This window comes from Camellia sinensis, chromosome 7 (assembly GCF_055761805.1).
Source record: "Camellia sinensis isolate YWXY chromosome 7, ASM5576180v1, whole genome shotgun sequence".
NCBI classification, from domain to species: Eukaryota; Viridiplantae; Streptophyta; class Magnoliopsida; order Ericales; family Theaceae; genus Camellia; species Camellia sinensis.
Window position 1 is genome coordinate 94,307,571 of NC_138967.1, and position 18,255 is coordinate 94,325,825.

An 18,255-nucleotide genomic window follows, 5' to 3' on the forward strand; every position below is an offset into this window, starting at 1 on the left:
AAGCAAACAAAAGGAACTCAATTAACCAACAAATCAAATAAATTAAACGAGGATATATATCTGTTGATATCATTTCCTCCTAGCTTTGGTGAGAGTGATCCCCAGTAGTGGCAGTGCCGCCAATCTGTAGGCAGTAAGCACCAAATTGAGGTCCCCTAATTGTGCCCATATGAGGGTAACAGCAGTAATAATGGAGCTATGGTGTCACAGAAAATGAATATGTGAAACCACTTGTGTTTTAGCACAGTTGGCATGCCTTGGTCAGGTTCAATGTTGTTATAACCACCAGGTATTGTGCAACCAGCTGCAAAAGTTACAGTGGCAATGAGGGTGGACACCAATAGAAGAGTGTTGAATCGGTCCTTATAGCTGTCTATGTTCACTTGCTCCAGTTGCATAGATGCTTGCTTCTTTTTAGCATTGACGCCTTTCCTACAGTAAGCTAGTGGTGCACCAGCGGCCTTCAATGCAGTCCATGTTAACCGTCGCAAGATAAAAATGTCCCACAAATTTAAACTATGACCACCTAATGGCTATTGAAATAGCAGGCCATTAAAATTCCTTCCAGTCAATGCTAAATAATAATTCGTAGTACTATGAAAAGGAATGTTCACACACAGACAACCTTTGGAGAACTTTAACTTTAGCACACTATAAGTGAAGAAGCATTTCGAGATTGTATATATGGACTGGCACAAGATTCACAATAGTTACCATTACAAAACATTAATCATGAATCATAACAAGGGAAACTTACGTGTAGGTCCTAATAAGTGAATTTATTATCTAATAGGTCCTATGGAAAAAATTTGATATAAAAAAAAATCACCAATTATAAGTTTTAGCGACAATTTATGAAAATCATGACAAAAAAAAAAAAAATCACTCATTGTCAATTTTTAGCGACGTATATAAAAAATTATTACAAAAAAAGTATTTTTAACAACAATTTTACCAAAACTTATTTTTAATAGGACTTGATAAGAATTAAGTCCAACTATTAGGACCTATTAGTAGTTTACCCAAACAATAGATATAGCTTTGCTTGGACCCTATTTTTGACATATTAATGTAAGTGGAATTGATGCAAATAAAAATAGATAAATAACATGAAGAATCAAGAGCAGACATACCCTCATTTTGTCATGTTTGATTAGGTATCTGAAGTGTAGGGTTATTTAATTAGCTGAGTGCATACCTTTCGAAATGAGGACATTCTTTCCATGTAGTATTCAGCGGAATCAAGAGCAGACATACCCTCATTATTCACTATAAGTCCACTCTTTCATCCCATGTTAGGGTACTAACAATCTTTGGATGCCAATCCAAGGTGGCCAAATGCAAGGTTGTGTTTCCATGCTTATCCCTCATGTTTATAAAACTTCTTGACCTTAGGAGTTTGGAGAATGTAACTAACCATGTTATGTCCTCTGCTCTTGGCTGCAACATGAAGAAAATTTTGACCATGACAGATGAGCAGTTCCCTCGAATCAGGCCAATACTGAAGCAACGCCCGGACAACATCAACATGGCCTTTAATTGATGCTAAATGAATAGGAAGTAAGCCATTGTTGTCCCTTGCAATAGCACCTGAACTCTGTCTTCCTAACAAGTACTGAACCTCTTCAAGATAGCCCAATCATGCAATCAAGTGAAGTGGAGTCCTTCCTTCTTCATCTCTTAATCCAATGAACCTTGGTTCTGATTTCAATAAGGCATCAAAAACACGTGGGATTTTAAAATAAATTGAGAAACAAAAATGCAAAAACCAAAGAGAAATCAAGAATAAGTGTCAGAATTACCTCGGTTTCTTTTTAAAATGGCAGCATGAATAGGTGATTACCCTTTAAGTCTTTCATTTGTATTTTCAATCCCAACTGTATCACATAGAATATGCGTGACAAGTTCCTAAAACCCTACTTCAGCAGCTAGAAACAGAGCTGATTTCACTTCATTGTTCAGATAATATAACACTTCTGGATCTACCGTGATCAAATAATAAGCTACAACTTGGTGACCGTTCATCAAGGCCTTGTGTAATGATATGTTGCCCTTTTCATTTTTTACCCTCAAAAGCAGATTATCCCAATCAACATCTCTCTAAATTTTCCCATCATTTTCAGAACACATTTGAATCCCCGGAGCATATAAATCAACCAGATCAATGTCAAACACTAAGTACTTTTTCCCTTTTTTTCTCTTTTTGTTGAGTACTCAATAACAATGTACTTGATAAAATACTTTGAAGTAGTCATCCTCAACATACAGAAGCACAAGAATTGCAAAAAGTCACGCCAACTGACCTCTGAAGCAACAAAAATTATTGAGATTACTTCAAAGAGACATAACAATCGAGTAAAACTGATACAAGGGAAGCCAAATACTCACCTGAGACTGAGGGAAGATATCAGCGAGAAGATTTTTGTACCGCTTCACAGACTGTCTCGACCTTGCCCAGATGGAAGGATAGAAGAAACAGACTATACCACAAATGGGCAAAACCTGCCTCAACATAACCCCCATTTTCCAAGGAATTGACTTCAAACCCCTCCCCTGAAAAACCAAATCACAAATTCAAAGCAAAATTCACCAAAACAACACTGACCCAATTAACCAAATGAACAATAATTCAGAAGAATTCCCAAAAATTTCATTTTTGTGGCAATTTAACGAATTGAACACAACAAAATTGCCAAAGAATAGGTCAATAAACATATAAATTTTGCAAAATTAAAACAAATTTATCAAAATCTAAATCATACCCACCAATCGAAACAATACTAAAATTCATATACTGAACAATCCAATTGTTAAGATCGTGATCCAGATAAGCCTACCAACGAACGAACAAAATTGAGACAAAAAACAAAAAGGGTCTAAATATTTTTTGGGTGGGTAAAGGGTCTAAATATTGATGAGTAAAGAAATGAAAAACTAAATAATTTCCACAAGAAGCTCTGGTTATCAATCCAAAGGCCAATAATTAACGTAAAGAAACTAAAAATTGAGAGAATACTCTTCCAAAGGCCCACCCCCATATGGACCTCTACTAGTATAAATCCTCTACCCACCAAGCAAGCAGCCATATCTCCCCTCAATCAATCTTCTCCAAAGACTATGCCTCTTTAGTGTGAATCTCAATAGCCATTTTTCTAATATCGCCTTACTAAATAAGTCCAGCTTCCTAATCCCAACACCTTATTGAAACCTCACTACAAAAATAGATTTCCATTAACTACTATACAATCGTTAAATTCTTTCGATTATTAACCGATTTTTTAAAATTTAGCTGAAATTCCAACCAAACTAATAGACGATATAAGAAAGCCATTCTTTCCCAGAATGCCAATTTCATCAAATATTCAGAATTTATAGCCGATTTTTTGCTATCTGAAACTTGATCAATTCTAATTCGATCAACCAATCTGAATCCAACTCTTGTGAAACTTGAATAAATTAGGAAAATTTTTAAGCGTTGTTCCCAAACAATCAATTTAGCTATGATTTTCTACATAGAATTATAGCAATCTATTAAAAATTACAGCCAAAACAAGAAAACAGAGGCAACCTCTGAAAACCTTACAATTAACATATTAAGAAAATAAAGGCAGATGGAAGAACTCAAAAATCTTAGAACTCCACGTTTTAAAAATAATTTGGCACCTTCAGACAACATAGTGACCCAAATAATAAATTCTTCACTTAAAATTGAGGCGCCACAAAATAACTACCTCACAATACCTGTTTCAATCAACTCTATACGAAAAAACTTGGGGACCTAAGTTACTAAGGTTAGTAACTCACAAGTATTCCTCCAAGACCCTCAGAAGAATATGCATGGACAAGTTCCCTCTCTAATTTCTTATACCTGGTGATTATTAAAGGAAGAAAAATAAATAAACAAATAAATAAATTTATAAAAATTAGAAAAAAAAACTCAAAACCGATCTAGCGTGTTGATGTGCACAACCATATTCTTTAATCAAATAACAACAGAAACAGATCACAGTTCAATTCCACTGGCTGTCAGATTTATGGCAAACCAAGCCACACTGCTATTGATTGCTGGCATCGAATGGATTCATCTTTCCAACCACTGTCTTCCTCATCTCCAGTTCCAACTAATCCCTCAAACTCAAGAGCCTATGCAGCAACAATTCCCTCATCTTCTTACAATTCTTCACCACCTCGTTCTTCCTCTGTGCCCTGGTACATTGACTCTGCTGCTACAAATCATCTCACAAATGATCTCTCAAATTTCCATCTCTCACAGCCTTATGAAGGACAGGATCAAGTGACTGTTGGTAATCGTTCCTTTTTGCCCATTCATCATATTGCCACAGGTCTTTTGCCTGCTCCTACCTGTTCTTTTACTTTGAACAATTTGTTACATGTATCTGCTATTGCGTCCAATCTTTTGTCTGTTCAATAGCTCACTCGTGATCATAATTGTGTTATTATTTTTTATGCTAACTCTTTTCAAATCCAGGACAAGCTTACGAACAAAATTCTTCATAGTGGATCTAATGTGGATGGCTTATATCAGTTCTCTCCTTCTCATGTTGCTTTACCACAGGCTTATCATGCTCACTCTCCTTATTCTGTTAGTGCACTCACTTGGCATCAACGATTGGGGCATCCTTCCCCTTTAAAGTTTCAACACATTATCAAGCATTTGCCTTATTTTTCTTCTGATCATATTGATTGTTCTACTACTTGTAATAAGATTGCTTCTTGTACAAATTGTGTTGTTGCTAAAATTCATAGACTGCCATTCAAGCTCTCTAATACTTCTGTGAATGCTCTCTTTTCTTTGGTTCATAGTGATATTTAGGGACCCTTCAACTCTTCTGCGAATAGCTTTAAATACTGTGTTTTGTTTGTGGATGGCTTTAATAGTTTTTTTTGGGTTTACCCCTTACATTACAAGAATGAAGTTTTTGCTAAGTTTTTAGACTTCAAATCTTATGCTGAAAATCAGTTTCACACCTCTCTTAAAATTTTACACACTGATGGTGGTTCTGAGTTTGTTAATAAGAAGCTTGATTCATTTATTGCATCTAATGGAGTCATTCATCAGCAGAGTGGCCTCTATACTCGGTCTCAAAATGGTGTGGCTGAGAGGAAGCACTGGCACATTTCTGAAAAAACTATTGTTCTTATTCATCAGTCAAATTTGCCTCTTTCTTTTTGGTTTGATTCTATCACTGCTTTAGTTTTTCTCATTAATCGATTGCCTAGCTCTACTTTGCATAATGTCTCGCCCTATGAGACTCTTTTCCATCATCCTCTTGATTATTCTTCTTTTAAAGGGTTTTGGCTGCTAATGTTTTCCTTGGCTCAAGCCTTAGGAAGCACGGATACGGATACAGAATACGGATACGATACGATACGGATACGGCGATACGACAAAATTTGAAAAACTAGGATACGGGTACGGCGGGGATACGTTCGTAAAAAATATTATTTTAACAATTTTTAGTAATGCAGTATGCATAAAAATAAAACCTAAAGCAAAAGACAACTTGATAAAGAAGAAAGATTCCTATAAAACTAGGAGTCTTCAAGGTCAATAGCTTCAATTTGTTCCCCTTCATCATTGAATATCACAAGACCTTAGCTAAAGCCAAAAATCCATTCTTAAATAAAAATTTCAGCAAATATACTTTTTTAAGTCATCAATGATAGCCTAGGAAGCACGGATACGAATATGGTGATATGGGGATGTGGATATGGCGATATGTCAAAATTTGAAAAAGTACGATACGGGTACAGCGGGGATACATTCATAATTTTTTTTTAATATAATTTTAATAATGTAATATGCATGAAAATAAAACTTAAAGTAAATTAATAAATAAGGAGAGGGATTCCTATTAACCTAAAAGTGCTCAAATATTCATAAAACATCCAAAACTAAAAGCAAAAGCAAATGCAAATGCAAATTAAACATCATCCTTACATGCCAACACCAAAAAAAGAATGAGAGCGGAGAGAAGAAACGTGAGAGAGTGAAAAAGCGAGAGAGACAGCAAGGATACATCAATTTGAGAAATTCTATTACTTTAACTCTCACTATATTCCTCTTATCAAAGAACTAAACAAAATATTATAAGTAATATATAACTTCGAGTATCCGATACTTCAAAATTAATAAAAAATTAATTAAGAAGTATCTGATACTTTTAAGAAGTATCCGATACGTATCCGCGAGTATCCGAGGAGTATCGGTATCCGATAAGTATCCGATACGGATACGTCACCCTTTTTGAAGTATCCGTGCTTCATTTTACACTTCTCATAAACTTCAACCCCAAGTCTACCTCTTGTATGTTCTTGGGGTATCACCTTTTCATGAAAGGGTATCGGTGTTTAGATCCCTTCACAGGTAAAATTCATATCTGCAGACACGTTCTTTTTAATGAATCTTGCTTCCCCTTCTCTTCTCTTCCTCATACTCCTCTTTCTCCTTCTTCTTTATCTGGTTTTTTCTGGGGCCCTACTCCTGTTTCTCATCTTGTTTCTCAACCTTCTCCTCCTTCAGGACCTGTTTCTCCACATTCAGTTCCTTCAATTTCTTCACATTCAATTCCTTCTGTTTCTCCACATTCTGCTTCTTTAGTTCCTGCTTTTCCTCATTCAGTATCTTCTCCATCCCTATTCCCTTCTCCCATTCCTATTGATTCTCTCTATATAAATCTTCATTTGACTCCTCCTCCTTCTGTCCCTTCTCTAGTTTTCAATTGTCATCCTATGCTTACTAGGTCCAAGACTCAAACATCTTTGTGTCTTGCTGCTTCTGTTTTTGAGCCTTCTCTATTCCTTACTACTGAGCCTTCTACTATCAAACAAGCTGTGTCTTCCCCTGTCTGCGTTCAAGCTATGCAAGAAGAATATAATGCCCTTCAACAACAGTGTACCTGGGATCTGGTTCCTCTTCCTTCTCACAAAGTTGCTATAGGTTGTAAATGGGTATATCGCATCACAAAGAATTCCGATGGAAGTTTTGCTAGATACAAGGCTCGGTTAGTGGCCAAGGATTATTTACAACAAGAGGGTATTGATTTTCAAGAAACTTTTAGCCCTTTGGCTAAGCAACCAACCATCAGAATTTTACTCTTCGTGGTCCTTCATTTTCAGTGGACTTTGAAGCAATTGGACATTTGCAATGTTTTTCTTCATGGTAAGCTTGAGGAGGAAGTGTTTATGTTACAACCACCTGGGTTTGTTCATTCCTTCCATCCCACTCATGTTTGTAAATTGAAGAAGGCCTTGTATGGTCTTAAACAGGCCCCAAGGGCCTGGTATTCCACTTTTTCAGCTTTTATTCTATCTCAAGGATTCATTAATAGTCATTCAGACTCCTCTCTTTTTGTTCAGAAGACTACCTCCTATATTACTATCATCCTCATTTATGTGGGTGATATCCTTTTGGCTGGTAGTAATTCAAGTCTTATTGATCAGCTTCTTCTTCAAATGCACAAGGTTTTCTCTATGAAAGAACTTGGCGAAATTTCATATTTCCTTGGTATCTCAGTTCAAGCTTAGGCTCATGGTTACTTTTTATCTCAGCAAAAGTATGCCACTGACTTACTCTCCAAAGCTGGCATGCTTGACTGTAAACCATGCTCTACTCCATTGGTTGTCAAGCCCTCTTTATCTGCCATTGACTCCTTGCCCTTTGCCAATCCTTCTCTTTATCGCAGCATAGTTGGTGGCTTGCAATATCTTACAATTAATAGGCCTGACTTGGCTCTCGCAATAAATCAAGCTTGTTAGTTAATGAGTTCTCCTACCAATGGTCATTTTCAAGTGTTAAACGCCTACTTCGTTATGTAAAAGGGACCATCTCCCATGGTCTTAGTTTTACAGCTGGTCCCCTTCAACTGCAAGCATTTTCTGATTCCAACTGGGCTGGGGACACTTCTGATAGGAGGTCCACTTTTGGGTTTTATGTTTTTCTTGGCTCGAATTTGGTTTCATGGTCTGCTAAGAAACAAAGCACTATGTCCAAATCTTCAACTGAGGCCGAATATCTGTCCTTAGCTCACACTGCAGCAGAGTTATGCTGGTTGCAACAATTGTTAAAGGATTTGTCTGTTCCCACCTTTGTTTTCATGACCTCTCTGACGATTTCTGGCAAGGAGATGACGATGGTGGACATTTCGCCAAGTTGGAGGTGCATCAAGGGTCCAAATTTTGTGGCCAATTTTTTCAATGTGTGATGGGTTAGTGATGAGCCAAGAAGTTGGTGAATGTTTCCTATGAGAGGTAGTTTTCTTGGACCTGGGGTAGTTTTGGAATAGAGTTTTTGGGTTTGAATCTCTTCATGTTCATGACTAGAACAAAGATGAATAGGAGGGGGCTAAGAGGAGAGGAATGGGTGGGAATTGAAGCTTCATATTGAAAGAAACTGAGGTTGAAGAGGGTGTTATGAGCTTGTTAGAAGACATGTCCTTTATAGAATAGTTTTTGTTTTTCACGAAGTCATTGTAGTTTCCATTTATGACTTGTATGATTAACTCAAAAAGTTGTAATAGGGACCCCCAAATTTCTTTGCTTTTTTTAATCTCTGCTTGGGGGCTGAACTTTGAATTTCCAAAGGAAAATTTTCTATGTAGCAGGGGCCATATTTTAGAACACCATGACAACCTTAGGTTGATGATTTTTGCCTATGCCGACTGAAAAATCGAAGTCAGACACATATGACATAAGAAAATGGTGTATTATCACAAACCCACATAATTGTTAGCCAACGAATATTTCACAAGTAACCCTATGTTTGATTTGACAAAAAATATTTTTAATAAAAAAGGTTTTTTTATATTTTCAATAAATTTGTTTTTCGTTGATTTTTGTTTCAAAAATATATGAAAATTATTTTACAAAATATATTTTCTGCTCAACTAGAGAAGAATACATTGAATCCATTTCTACAAAGTAAATTCAAAAGCAATCACCCACCAACCATTAAGTCCGAGTGTACACCAAGAAAGATTGCCCACAATTTATCCCATGTAAATTACTATAAGAAACACAGTCAACGCACTTGACGTGGCTTTTACTACTTTGCCAAATATGAAAAGTTGTAAATGGTATGGGCCATAGTCACTAATTTGTCCCATTGAGTCATACATTCATAGAATCACATTATTAAATAAATTCAGGTCAAATTTGAGTGGCCATGTGAAAACTGTGCAGAGTGTGAAAGTGATTACAAAAATGAAATAGAAAAGGAAAAATCTTATGTTCAAGACTTAAAACACACAACCTGTTGTGTAGGGAAAACAAACACTTGCCACTAGATTCTCACAATAATTCAATTTCTACTATATTTTGTTTACAATCAACTAGTATCTATATTTTATAATGCATTTCTGGCCTATTTTCTTTATCATTTCAGTAATTATAGGATCAAATTTTAGCTTGAGGCATGTACATCGACACAATGTCGTACCAAATTTTCTTTTCTGGTCATCCAAACACAGAAAGAAGGAAACAGAACAGAGCAGAGAAAGAAAAAACAACACAGCTTGGAATGCAGCCCAGTGAGCAAACTCAATTGCAAGAACTTTAGCAATTCAGAAAATTAAATTATTCAGCATACTTTCTCCTCCTATTATCAACCATGTCCTCCTATTCAGAGAAAAGCTAATTTGCAAGCTGAACAATCAAATAATTCCTCCACAATCTTAATTTTGAGTGAACAATCATAAAACAACCTTATCTCTACATATTGGATGAAGTTTGTTAATGTGCTATATCTTCTTTCTTGTCACACATTTTCCAATTATGACAATCACAAACAAGAGGGGGAAAAAATCAATGTAACAATTATACCACGTTATCATCAACACGTGGTATCACCATTCATTTATAATTTTTTTAACTCTCAATGACATTTCCGAGGAAACGCCAAGTTACTTGCACTTGAGGATTGACATCGACTTCCACCTTTAAATGGAAATTTGAGAGCAAGCGGCCATTCCCTTGATTCCTACTAATAAGAATTTTACTCCATGAGAAATTGAACAAAATGGGCTGAATCAGCCTATTTCTTACGTGTACAAATTGAATCCTTTTTTGAGAAAGGAACTAAAGATGGAATGGTTTCTCAGCTGGAGAGAAAAAAATGTCAAGAATCCTCTTTTTTTCTATAACACAACTGATGTTTCTTCAGAACACTAATAGATTAGTGAAGCTTGAAACTATCTTCAATTGACAACTCATTTCCATTTACATTAGATGACAATTTCCATTCAAAAGCTTGTAATTTACTACTCTAACAGAGACTTCATAACTGTCAAAGCATATATTTACTGAAACAACAAAGACAAAAGGCAGTCATGTGACAAGGCATTAACCTGTTATTACATAGTCATAGCACATTTGCAGTCTTGGAAAAAGAAATGAAGAAAAAAAATGTCACTTACATTTTATTTGCGTTTCACTTGCTTTTCTCTTTTTTGTTTTCAAATCCTGACCCAAATCCATGATCCAAACACAGATTTAGGAAACAAGAAAATTCAACACTGGGAAATAACATCTTGTTACGTTTGCAATGAAAATTGATTGATTTGTATGGCCAATTTTTTCGAATGAACTTTTAGCAATTCGGTTAGGATTTGGTTTAAATTAAGGTAGCTTGTAATTTGTAACTAGAGGTGCAACGTGAGCGGGTGCAGTAAGATTGAAGAGTTATCCAAGTTGTTTTGAGAGTTGCCTGAGGCCCCCAAGCCCGACCTCTAACCTAATTTTGTGCGTCCAAGGCAGCCTTGAGCTCAATAAATTGAACTTGGGCTATGCTCCAATTAACAACAAATTTGAGCTGAATTTTTTTTTTATCGTCCACCCTTCAAGGATGACAATTATTTTATCAACCACCTTTCAAACAAGCTAAACCAACATTTAAATATTGATAGCATTATGTTGTGTTTGATTAGAGGTTTAGGGAGGGATTTGGAAAGGGAAAGGGAAAAGGTGTGTGAAACTATGAGAAATTTAGGCATATTTTATTCTCATTTCACCTACCTTTTCCATTTCCCTTTCCAAATCCCTCCTCAAATCCCCCAACCAAACACAACATTAAAGTAACACCAAGTAATTATTTAGTATTTAAAAAACATAGTGGAGACAACCAAACCTATGCTCATTTCCACCACTTGAACTTCAAAAAATTATTTTTTGTCATAAAGTATTTAATGAAGATTCCTAGAACAAAGCCACATGAAAAACGTGACAAAATCCAAATGCTAACCAAAAATCGGACCCCCACAAGCGACAGAAGGCATTAACTCGTGTCATTCCAGTCATCATCCACTAGAACACAAACTGGGATCCCAAAATTTTGTTTAAAAAATTCTTGCCATGGTTATAAAATTTTAACAGCCTATCACCCCTTTAAATCCAAGTCTGTTCTAGCTCTTTCAAACGCTTCAAAGTCTAGAACCTTTCTTTCACCTTTTCAAAGCCAAATCATAAAAGATAACTATATAACCTTAGGCATGTAAATCCTATGGTCTCATGTGTGACATTTACTTCTTCACTGGTCCCTAAACCACACGACCTGCTACCCAAGCTCCCTAATTATTGCCACCAGGATACCAAAAATACTCTTAAATGTGGAGATTAATATCTTCATTGGATGTGTGAGCTTGTGGCCAGCCAATAAAACCACACAAATCCTTTTATCTCCTTCATGGTGTAACTAATATTTTTAATGATACACATACCAAACTCAAACATGAATTTGCTAAGCCAATATTTTTACTTATCAAACAACCTGGCATCAACTCAACAACTTGAATTTTTAAAATATCTAATATGTTCCTATTCATGGCAACACTTGCACCAGTAAAATTTCACAAAAAAATAAATATGAGCGACCTTTTCAATCAATACTCTCCATATCACCATTTTCATACTACAATTAATCACAAAATTCCCAAGTCTATAGAACAAGTGCTAGTAAATATCTCCAGTTTGATCCCCCAATCGCCAATGAAGATGCAAAAAAAATAGAATAGACTACAATAGCAACGAGTAAAAGCAATGCTCAAAGATTAACATATAACATTATTTTCAATGTGAATTCTCTATCTAGTAGCCGGCATTTCTATTACTCAACAAAATGATTAAGAATGTAACAAGGGGAATGGTTTGAGTTGTAACTTGTAAGATTGCATTTCAAAGTTAAAAACTTGGCAACGCCCAGTCTTCTATGACTGAAATCCAATTTAAAAGCAACTACATACAAAAGTGAAAACCTCTAAAAGGTTGCTAAACGATGCGAGAAAAAAAACAAGAGTCATGACATGAAACTCTTATTTAACTCAGTGCTTTAAGAAAACTAAACAACTTAAAATTCTGAAATTCATTTTATCCCCCCCAACTACTGCTGTAACTGTTATCTCATTTCCAAGCCTTCAAACTTTATCAATTCTTCAAATCTCTCGCATATCCCCCAAAATTCAGGGCACTATATCGACATAAAATAGAGCTCCAATTCACAATCTTGACTTCACACAAATCAGCCCACTAAGCCAACATTTGTTTGATAACTACTTTATGACTATTTTCAACAATTCATGGACTTAAACAATTCTTTCATTTGATCAAATGAAAGACTTTTACTTTGACTTTATTGCCATGTGTCATCATTTAATTGATTCACCTGTTGGTAGGAAATTTTACAAAAATGAGTGCAAACAGAAATGTACAATACTAATCAAGGTTCACAACCCCAATAGTTTCTTGCCTGTGACCTTTTCAATCAGTGCTCTTCAAATCAGCATTTTCTTACCATAATTAATCACAAAATTCCCACATTGATATGGAAACAAGTGCTAGTTAATACCTCCAATTTATCCCCCAATCGCCATTGAAGAAGAAAAACAAAATCAAATTATCAACAATTTTGTTTATTGATAAAAAGGTGTGGAAGAGATGATGTTGGAAGCTCACCTGGACTACAATAGCAACGGGTAAAAAACTGCTCAAAGAGTAACATATAATATTATTTTCAATATGAATTCTCTATCTAGTAGACAACAATTCTATCATTGTAAGATTGCATTTCAAAGTTAAAACCTAGGCATGGCCTAGTCTTCTGTGACAGAAATCCAATTTAAAAAAAAAATTACATACAAAAATACAAATCTCTAAAGGTTGCTACATGATGTGAGATAGAAAACAACAAAAAACCATGACATGAAACTCTTATTTAACTCAGTACTTCAAGAAAACTAAACGACTTAACAAAGCTTTAGAATTCAATACCGCAAAAAGGGTAAAGCTTTTGAAGTGGTCCTGTATGGCTGTTACCCAGATGCTCACCCACTCAAATGCAGTAGCTAGGTGAAACACCCCTTCAAGTGGATACCATTGCTTTATTGTGCTACTTAATGGAACAAACCTAGTTTTGAAATAAGAACATCAATAACTCAAATATAGCATATACGTAGAAACCATAAAAGATAATTCAACAAAGTAATGCTGCAAAGATAAATTCCAATTACCGAATAATGCCATTTGCCTTTATTGATTTCTTCTTTCACTGCATCAGCGGGCACCCTTCTTAGACCTTTTCACCTTCTTATGATGTTTTCCTTCAACAATTTTCATAAGCCATTCGGGTCTTCGAGTTACAAACATAAGATATCCCATAATCATTCCAAATAAAAATCCGCATCCATACCCCAGCACTACAACTTGCCAGTTAAATTCGCTTGACTTCTCTGAATTCTCATCTTGTTGGAGTGTTGGTGGAGGTGGCAGTGGCAGTAGTTCCTTACATTTCTTTGATAAAGGCAATCCACATAAGGCCAAGTTCCCACCATATGAATCACTTCCAAATGTATTAAACTGGCTCCCTTGAGGAATTGGTCCTGCTAGTTGGTTGTCCGAAAGGTTTAGTACCTCAAGAAACGTCAAACTTTTCAATTGCTGAGGAATCTCCCCAACAAACTTGTTTGAGGAAAGATCCAATGATTCAAGGTTTTTCAAATTTCCAAGTGAAGTTGGAATGCGGCCTTCAAGGTTGTTATGGGATAAGTTAAGACCCCGAAGTGACTTAAGCCTCCCAATGGATTTCGGAATCTCTCCTTGGAATTTATTTCTTGAAAAATCAATGATTGATAAGACTATTAAGATTCTTGATAATTCAATCTCATATCCTTTAATCATCACCACCACAGAATCTTGATAATAGCTGTCACCCATGTATTTCAATTTCATTTCATGTTCATCAACATTCATCATAGCTCCAAATTGTTTGATATAATTTGTTGGCAAAAGACCAATGAACTCATTGCAAGATATGTCAATAATTCTCAACTTAGGAAAAGGATGTTTGCCTTTGGTCTTGGAGGTGCCTATGTGACCATGAAACCTATTAAATCTCAAGACAAGAACCTGCAATTCTGTAAGAGTTTCCAACCAATAAGGGAATGTATCGTTTATCTTGTTTTTTCCAAGATCTAGAACTTCCAAGTATTCACAATTGAGCAAAGATCGCGGAACTTGTCCTTCAATTTGGTTGCCATTCAAGTTAAGATTCCTTAGCGAATTGCCTTTGGTAAATGTTGCAATAAAGGTGCCAGAAAAGCTATTGATCCCTAAATTCAGCACCGAGAGACTGTTGCTCAAGTTTCCCAAACATTGTGGAATCAAGCCACTCAAACTGTTATTAGACAGACCAAGAACTTGAAGTGAACTCAGACCGCAAATCAATGGAGGGATTTCCCCACTTAATTTATTGTTTGAGATAGAGAAAACAATTGTGGTGTTAGGTGGAATAGGGAGTGGTCCTTGGAGTAAGTTGGAGTGCAGGTCAATATATTGTAGATTCTTCCATGGAAGATGCTCTAAACTTGTAAGGAAATTATGTGAAAGATCTAAATTTTGCAATGAATCTTTCCCCACATTGAATAACCATTTTGGAACTTCACCGTGAATTTTGTTGTTTGAAAGGTCTAGAGAACCCAATCTGGCTTGTTCTCTCAAGAAGTTTGGGAATTCGCTCAAGTTGCAAGAAGCTAATCCTATAGTGTCAAAGTTGGTCAAGGTAGAGTTGACACTGTTGTTGATGCTCAATGAGAGACCATTATATGAGAGATCAAGATAGATCAGATTTTTAAGCTTTAGAAGCTTATCTAGATCCAATACACCACTTAAGTTATTTGATGAAACCCGCAAGGAGGTTAGGTTCTGGAGTTCATAAACTAATCCTGGAATTGGTCCCTGCAGCTTATTGTTACTCAAATATATATAAACCAGTGAAGGCAGCGCAAACAACGAAGATGGTATTGTCCCATTGAGTGAGTTATAACTCAAACCGAGAGAAGTTAGTTGGCTCATGTTGCCAAGGGAATCTGGTATTTATCCCCTCAAATTGTTTCCGTAAAGAGACAAGCCTCTAAGCTTTGCAAGGTTTGAAATTGATGAGGGGATTTGACCGCTGAAACTATTAAACGAGAAGTCTAAATCAGTGATTTTTGTAAGGTTCGAAACAGAAGCTGGAATGGACCCCGAAAGGTTGCAGTTGAAGAGGTACAAAATATTCAAGGCTTTAAGATTGCTGATTGATTCAGGCAATTGGCCAGAAAAACTTATGTCGCGAAGATCAAGAAACTGAAGGGAACTAGTTGCATTGAAGTATGGAAGTTTACCTGTGAGGTCCCGATTTCTCGATACATGGAGCTCTCGTAGGTTTGGAAAGTGAAAAATGTTTTCTGAGAATTTCCCACGCAGTTGACAATAACCAAGACTGAGAGATGTCAAAGAAGATAGATTTAGCAAAGCATGAGGTAAAGGTGAAGAGATATTCAACAAATCAAGGTGTAGTTCTCTTAATTGGGTTAGGTTTCGAAGGAGCATATTGAAAGTGTGTTGTTCAAGTCTCACCGGAGAAGAAAAAGAATAATTATAAGGATTATAATTCAAATATGAGAGGTCAAGGGAAACCAATTTGGACAGATGGCAGATTTTTGAAGGAATTCGGCCAGTAAAATTAGAGCAAGAGAGGTTGAGATGGGTCAAACTTGGAAAGGAGCCAAAATCAGGTGAAATTGTAGAGACATTGAAGTCATTGAAGGCAAGATTGAGGGTTTGGAGGTGACAAAGGTGGAAGAGGGTGGTGTTGGGTTGGATGGTGCCCTGAAGGTGGCTGCAACTGAGGTCAAGTCCAATCACATGACCATTGGACCAGTCGCACGTGACCCCCTCCCACGAGCAGCAATCACTACTCTCATTCCAGAACACCATTTTAGGATGAGAATCAGATTCGCATAAAACAGAGGCATTAGCAGTTATGGTAAATGTTGTTTTAAATTGGAGAAGTGAAAATCTCTGGTCCTCAAGGCAGGTATGGCGTGCACAAGTAGAAAAAGAAGAAGAAGACAAGAGAAATAACAGAAGAAATTGATGAAGAACAAACATAACCCAACTCATTTTGTTTTCTTACAGGTAGAAGGATTCGGAGAGATATGAAAAGGAGAGTATAGGAAGGATAGTAGTTTGATGATGGAGAAGGAATAAATGTATTACTCATTCTTATACACACTGCTAAGTCCTTCTCTGGTAGTGGTGGTGGAGCAACCCAGCCCAGCCCGTCAAGCACGGCAACTGTGTAATTTTGTCCACCACCCACATGACTTCCAAATTCGCAACAGTGATTCTTTGTCTTTAATTCCAAGGGAAAATTATGTTGATATTCTTTACATTTTGTCTATTGTGTCATTTTAGTTTAAGTAATTTTAATTAATTTTATTTCGAATTCTTAACTTTTAATTTTGTTTTAATTTGATTTAATTGATAACATTAATTATGGTTGTTGAAAGAAAAATTGTTACTGAGTTAGTTGAGAATTGAATTGAATAAGTTTACAATTTTTTAGCTGTAAAAATATGAAACATGCAACTCATGGGCACATTTTTTATAAAAAGAAAATACTAAAAGTTGTAATCAATGGGATCAAATTGAGATAAAATCATAAATTAATGTTGAAATTGAGTCAATTGAAATTATAAAAAAAAAAATAACACAAGAGTAAAAATATAAAGACTACTAATATAGTTTTCCTTTAATCAGTTAAAACTTGGTAATGCCTTGATTATTTATAAAGCAAGAAATAAAACATATTTCTATCATTGTTTTAAGATAGAAATATAGCCACGAGATAACTTCTTGGAAATAAGGGAATACTTTGAAGTTGACATTTGCTGAACTTTCAAAATGACGGAATTTATACTCAATTTCGTATTGACAAGCTCAACTCAAAACCGTCAACCACGCCCAATTTTATTTGTTTGAAACTTATTTGTTTTAATTTCATAAATGGATTATAAATGAGTAGCATTTATAAATGTGCAACAAGAAATTTAATTCACACTGGCATCATCCACAAATTCATATTATATGTATAGATCTTTTTTTTTTAATTTTATAAACTATATCTGTGATTTTTTATGAATATATTTTATTTAAAATATAAAGTGAAGTGAATCTTAAAATTCATCATTTATTTTATTAAAAAATCAATTGATGATTCAATTTATGATTTGACACTTAAAAATAAGACTTATTAATTTATTTTTGAATGGACAGTATCGCTCTACTTCCTCTTAATAATTGTTAGAGATAGAATAGGACAACCAACTTGGGTAGGTGGGTGGTGGGAGATTTCTAAGGAATGTGACTGAAAATATAAGTCATAATTGTCTTATAAGTCTGGCCTATATTCAAGTGTATTAGATATGCAATTAGTTTTTCTTTTTCTTTTTTTTTTTTTTTTCTTTTTTTGTGTTTCATTGTTTTAAGATAGAAATATAGCCACGAGATAACTTCTTGGAAATAAGGGAATACTTTGAAGTTGACATTTGCTGAACTTTCAAAATGACGGAATTTATACTCAATTTCGTATTGACAAGCTCAACTCAAAACCGTCAACCACGCCCAATTTTATTTGTTTGAAACTTATTTGTTTTAATTTCATAAATGGATTATAAATGAGTAGCATTTATAAATGTGCAACAAGAAATTTAATTCACACTAGCATCATCCACAAATTCATATTATATGTATAGATTTTTTTTTTAAAATTATAAACTATATCTGTGATTTTTTATGAATATATTTTATTTAAAATATAAAGTGAAGTGAATCTTAAAATTCATCATTTATTTTATTAAAAAATCAATTGATGATTCAATTTATGATTTGACACTTAAAAATAAGACTTATTAATTTATTTTTGAA

General features: G+C 35.1%; 1 protein-coding gene and 1 pseudogene across 2 annotated transcripts; both read right to left on the reverse strand.

Annotated features, from left to right (window-relative positions):
- Positions 1 to 12,984: 12,984 nt before the first annotated feature.
- Positions 12,985 to 15,357, reverse strand: LOC114294537 (receptor-like protein 7 pseudogene; annotated as a pseudogene). Its single transcript, XR_003640481.2, has 2 exons — positions 13,518 to 15,357; positions 12,985 to 13,414 (listed from the first exon to the last, which is right to left on the reverse strand). The product of XR_003640481.2 is annotated as a receptor-like protein 7 pseudogene (transcript).
- Positions 15,358 to 15,378: 21 nt separating this feature from the next.
- On the reverse strand, positions 15,379 to 16,449 carry LOC114322431 (receptor-like protein Cf-9). The gene has a single exon (XM_082878824.1). It carries the CDS (start codon positions 16,447 to 16,449, stop codon positions 15,379 to 15,381), a length of 1,071 nt encoding a protein of 356 aa, XP_082734950.1.
- Positions 16,450 to 18,255: the final 1,806 nt, after the last annotated feature.

Excerpts from the sequence above, each read along its gene's own strand:
- LOC114322431 (XM_082878824.1), bottom strand. The coding sequence starts at position 16,449 with ATGAGTTGGGTTATGTTTGTTCTTCATCAATTTCTTCTGTTATTTCTC.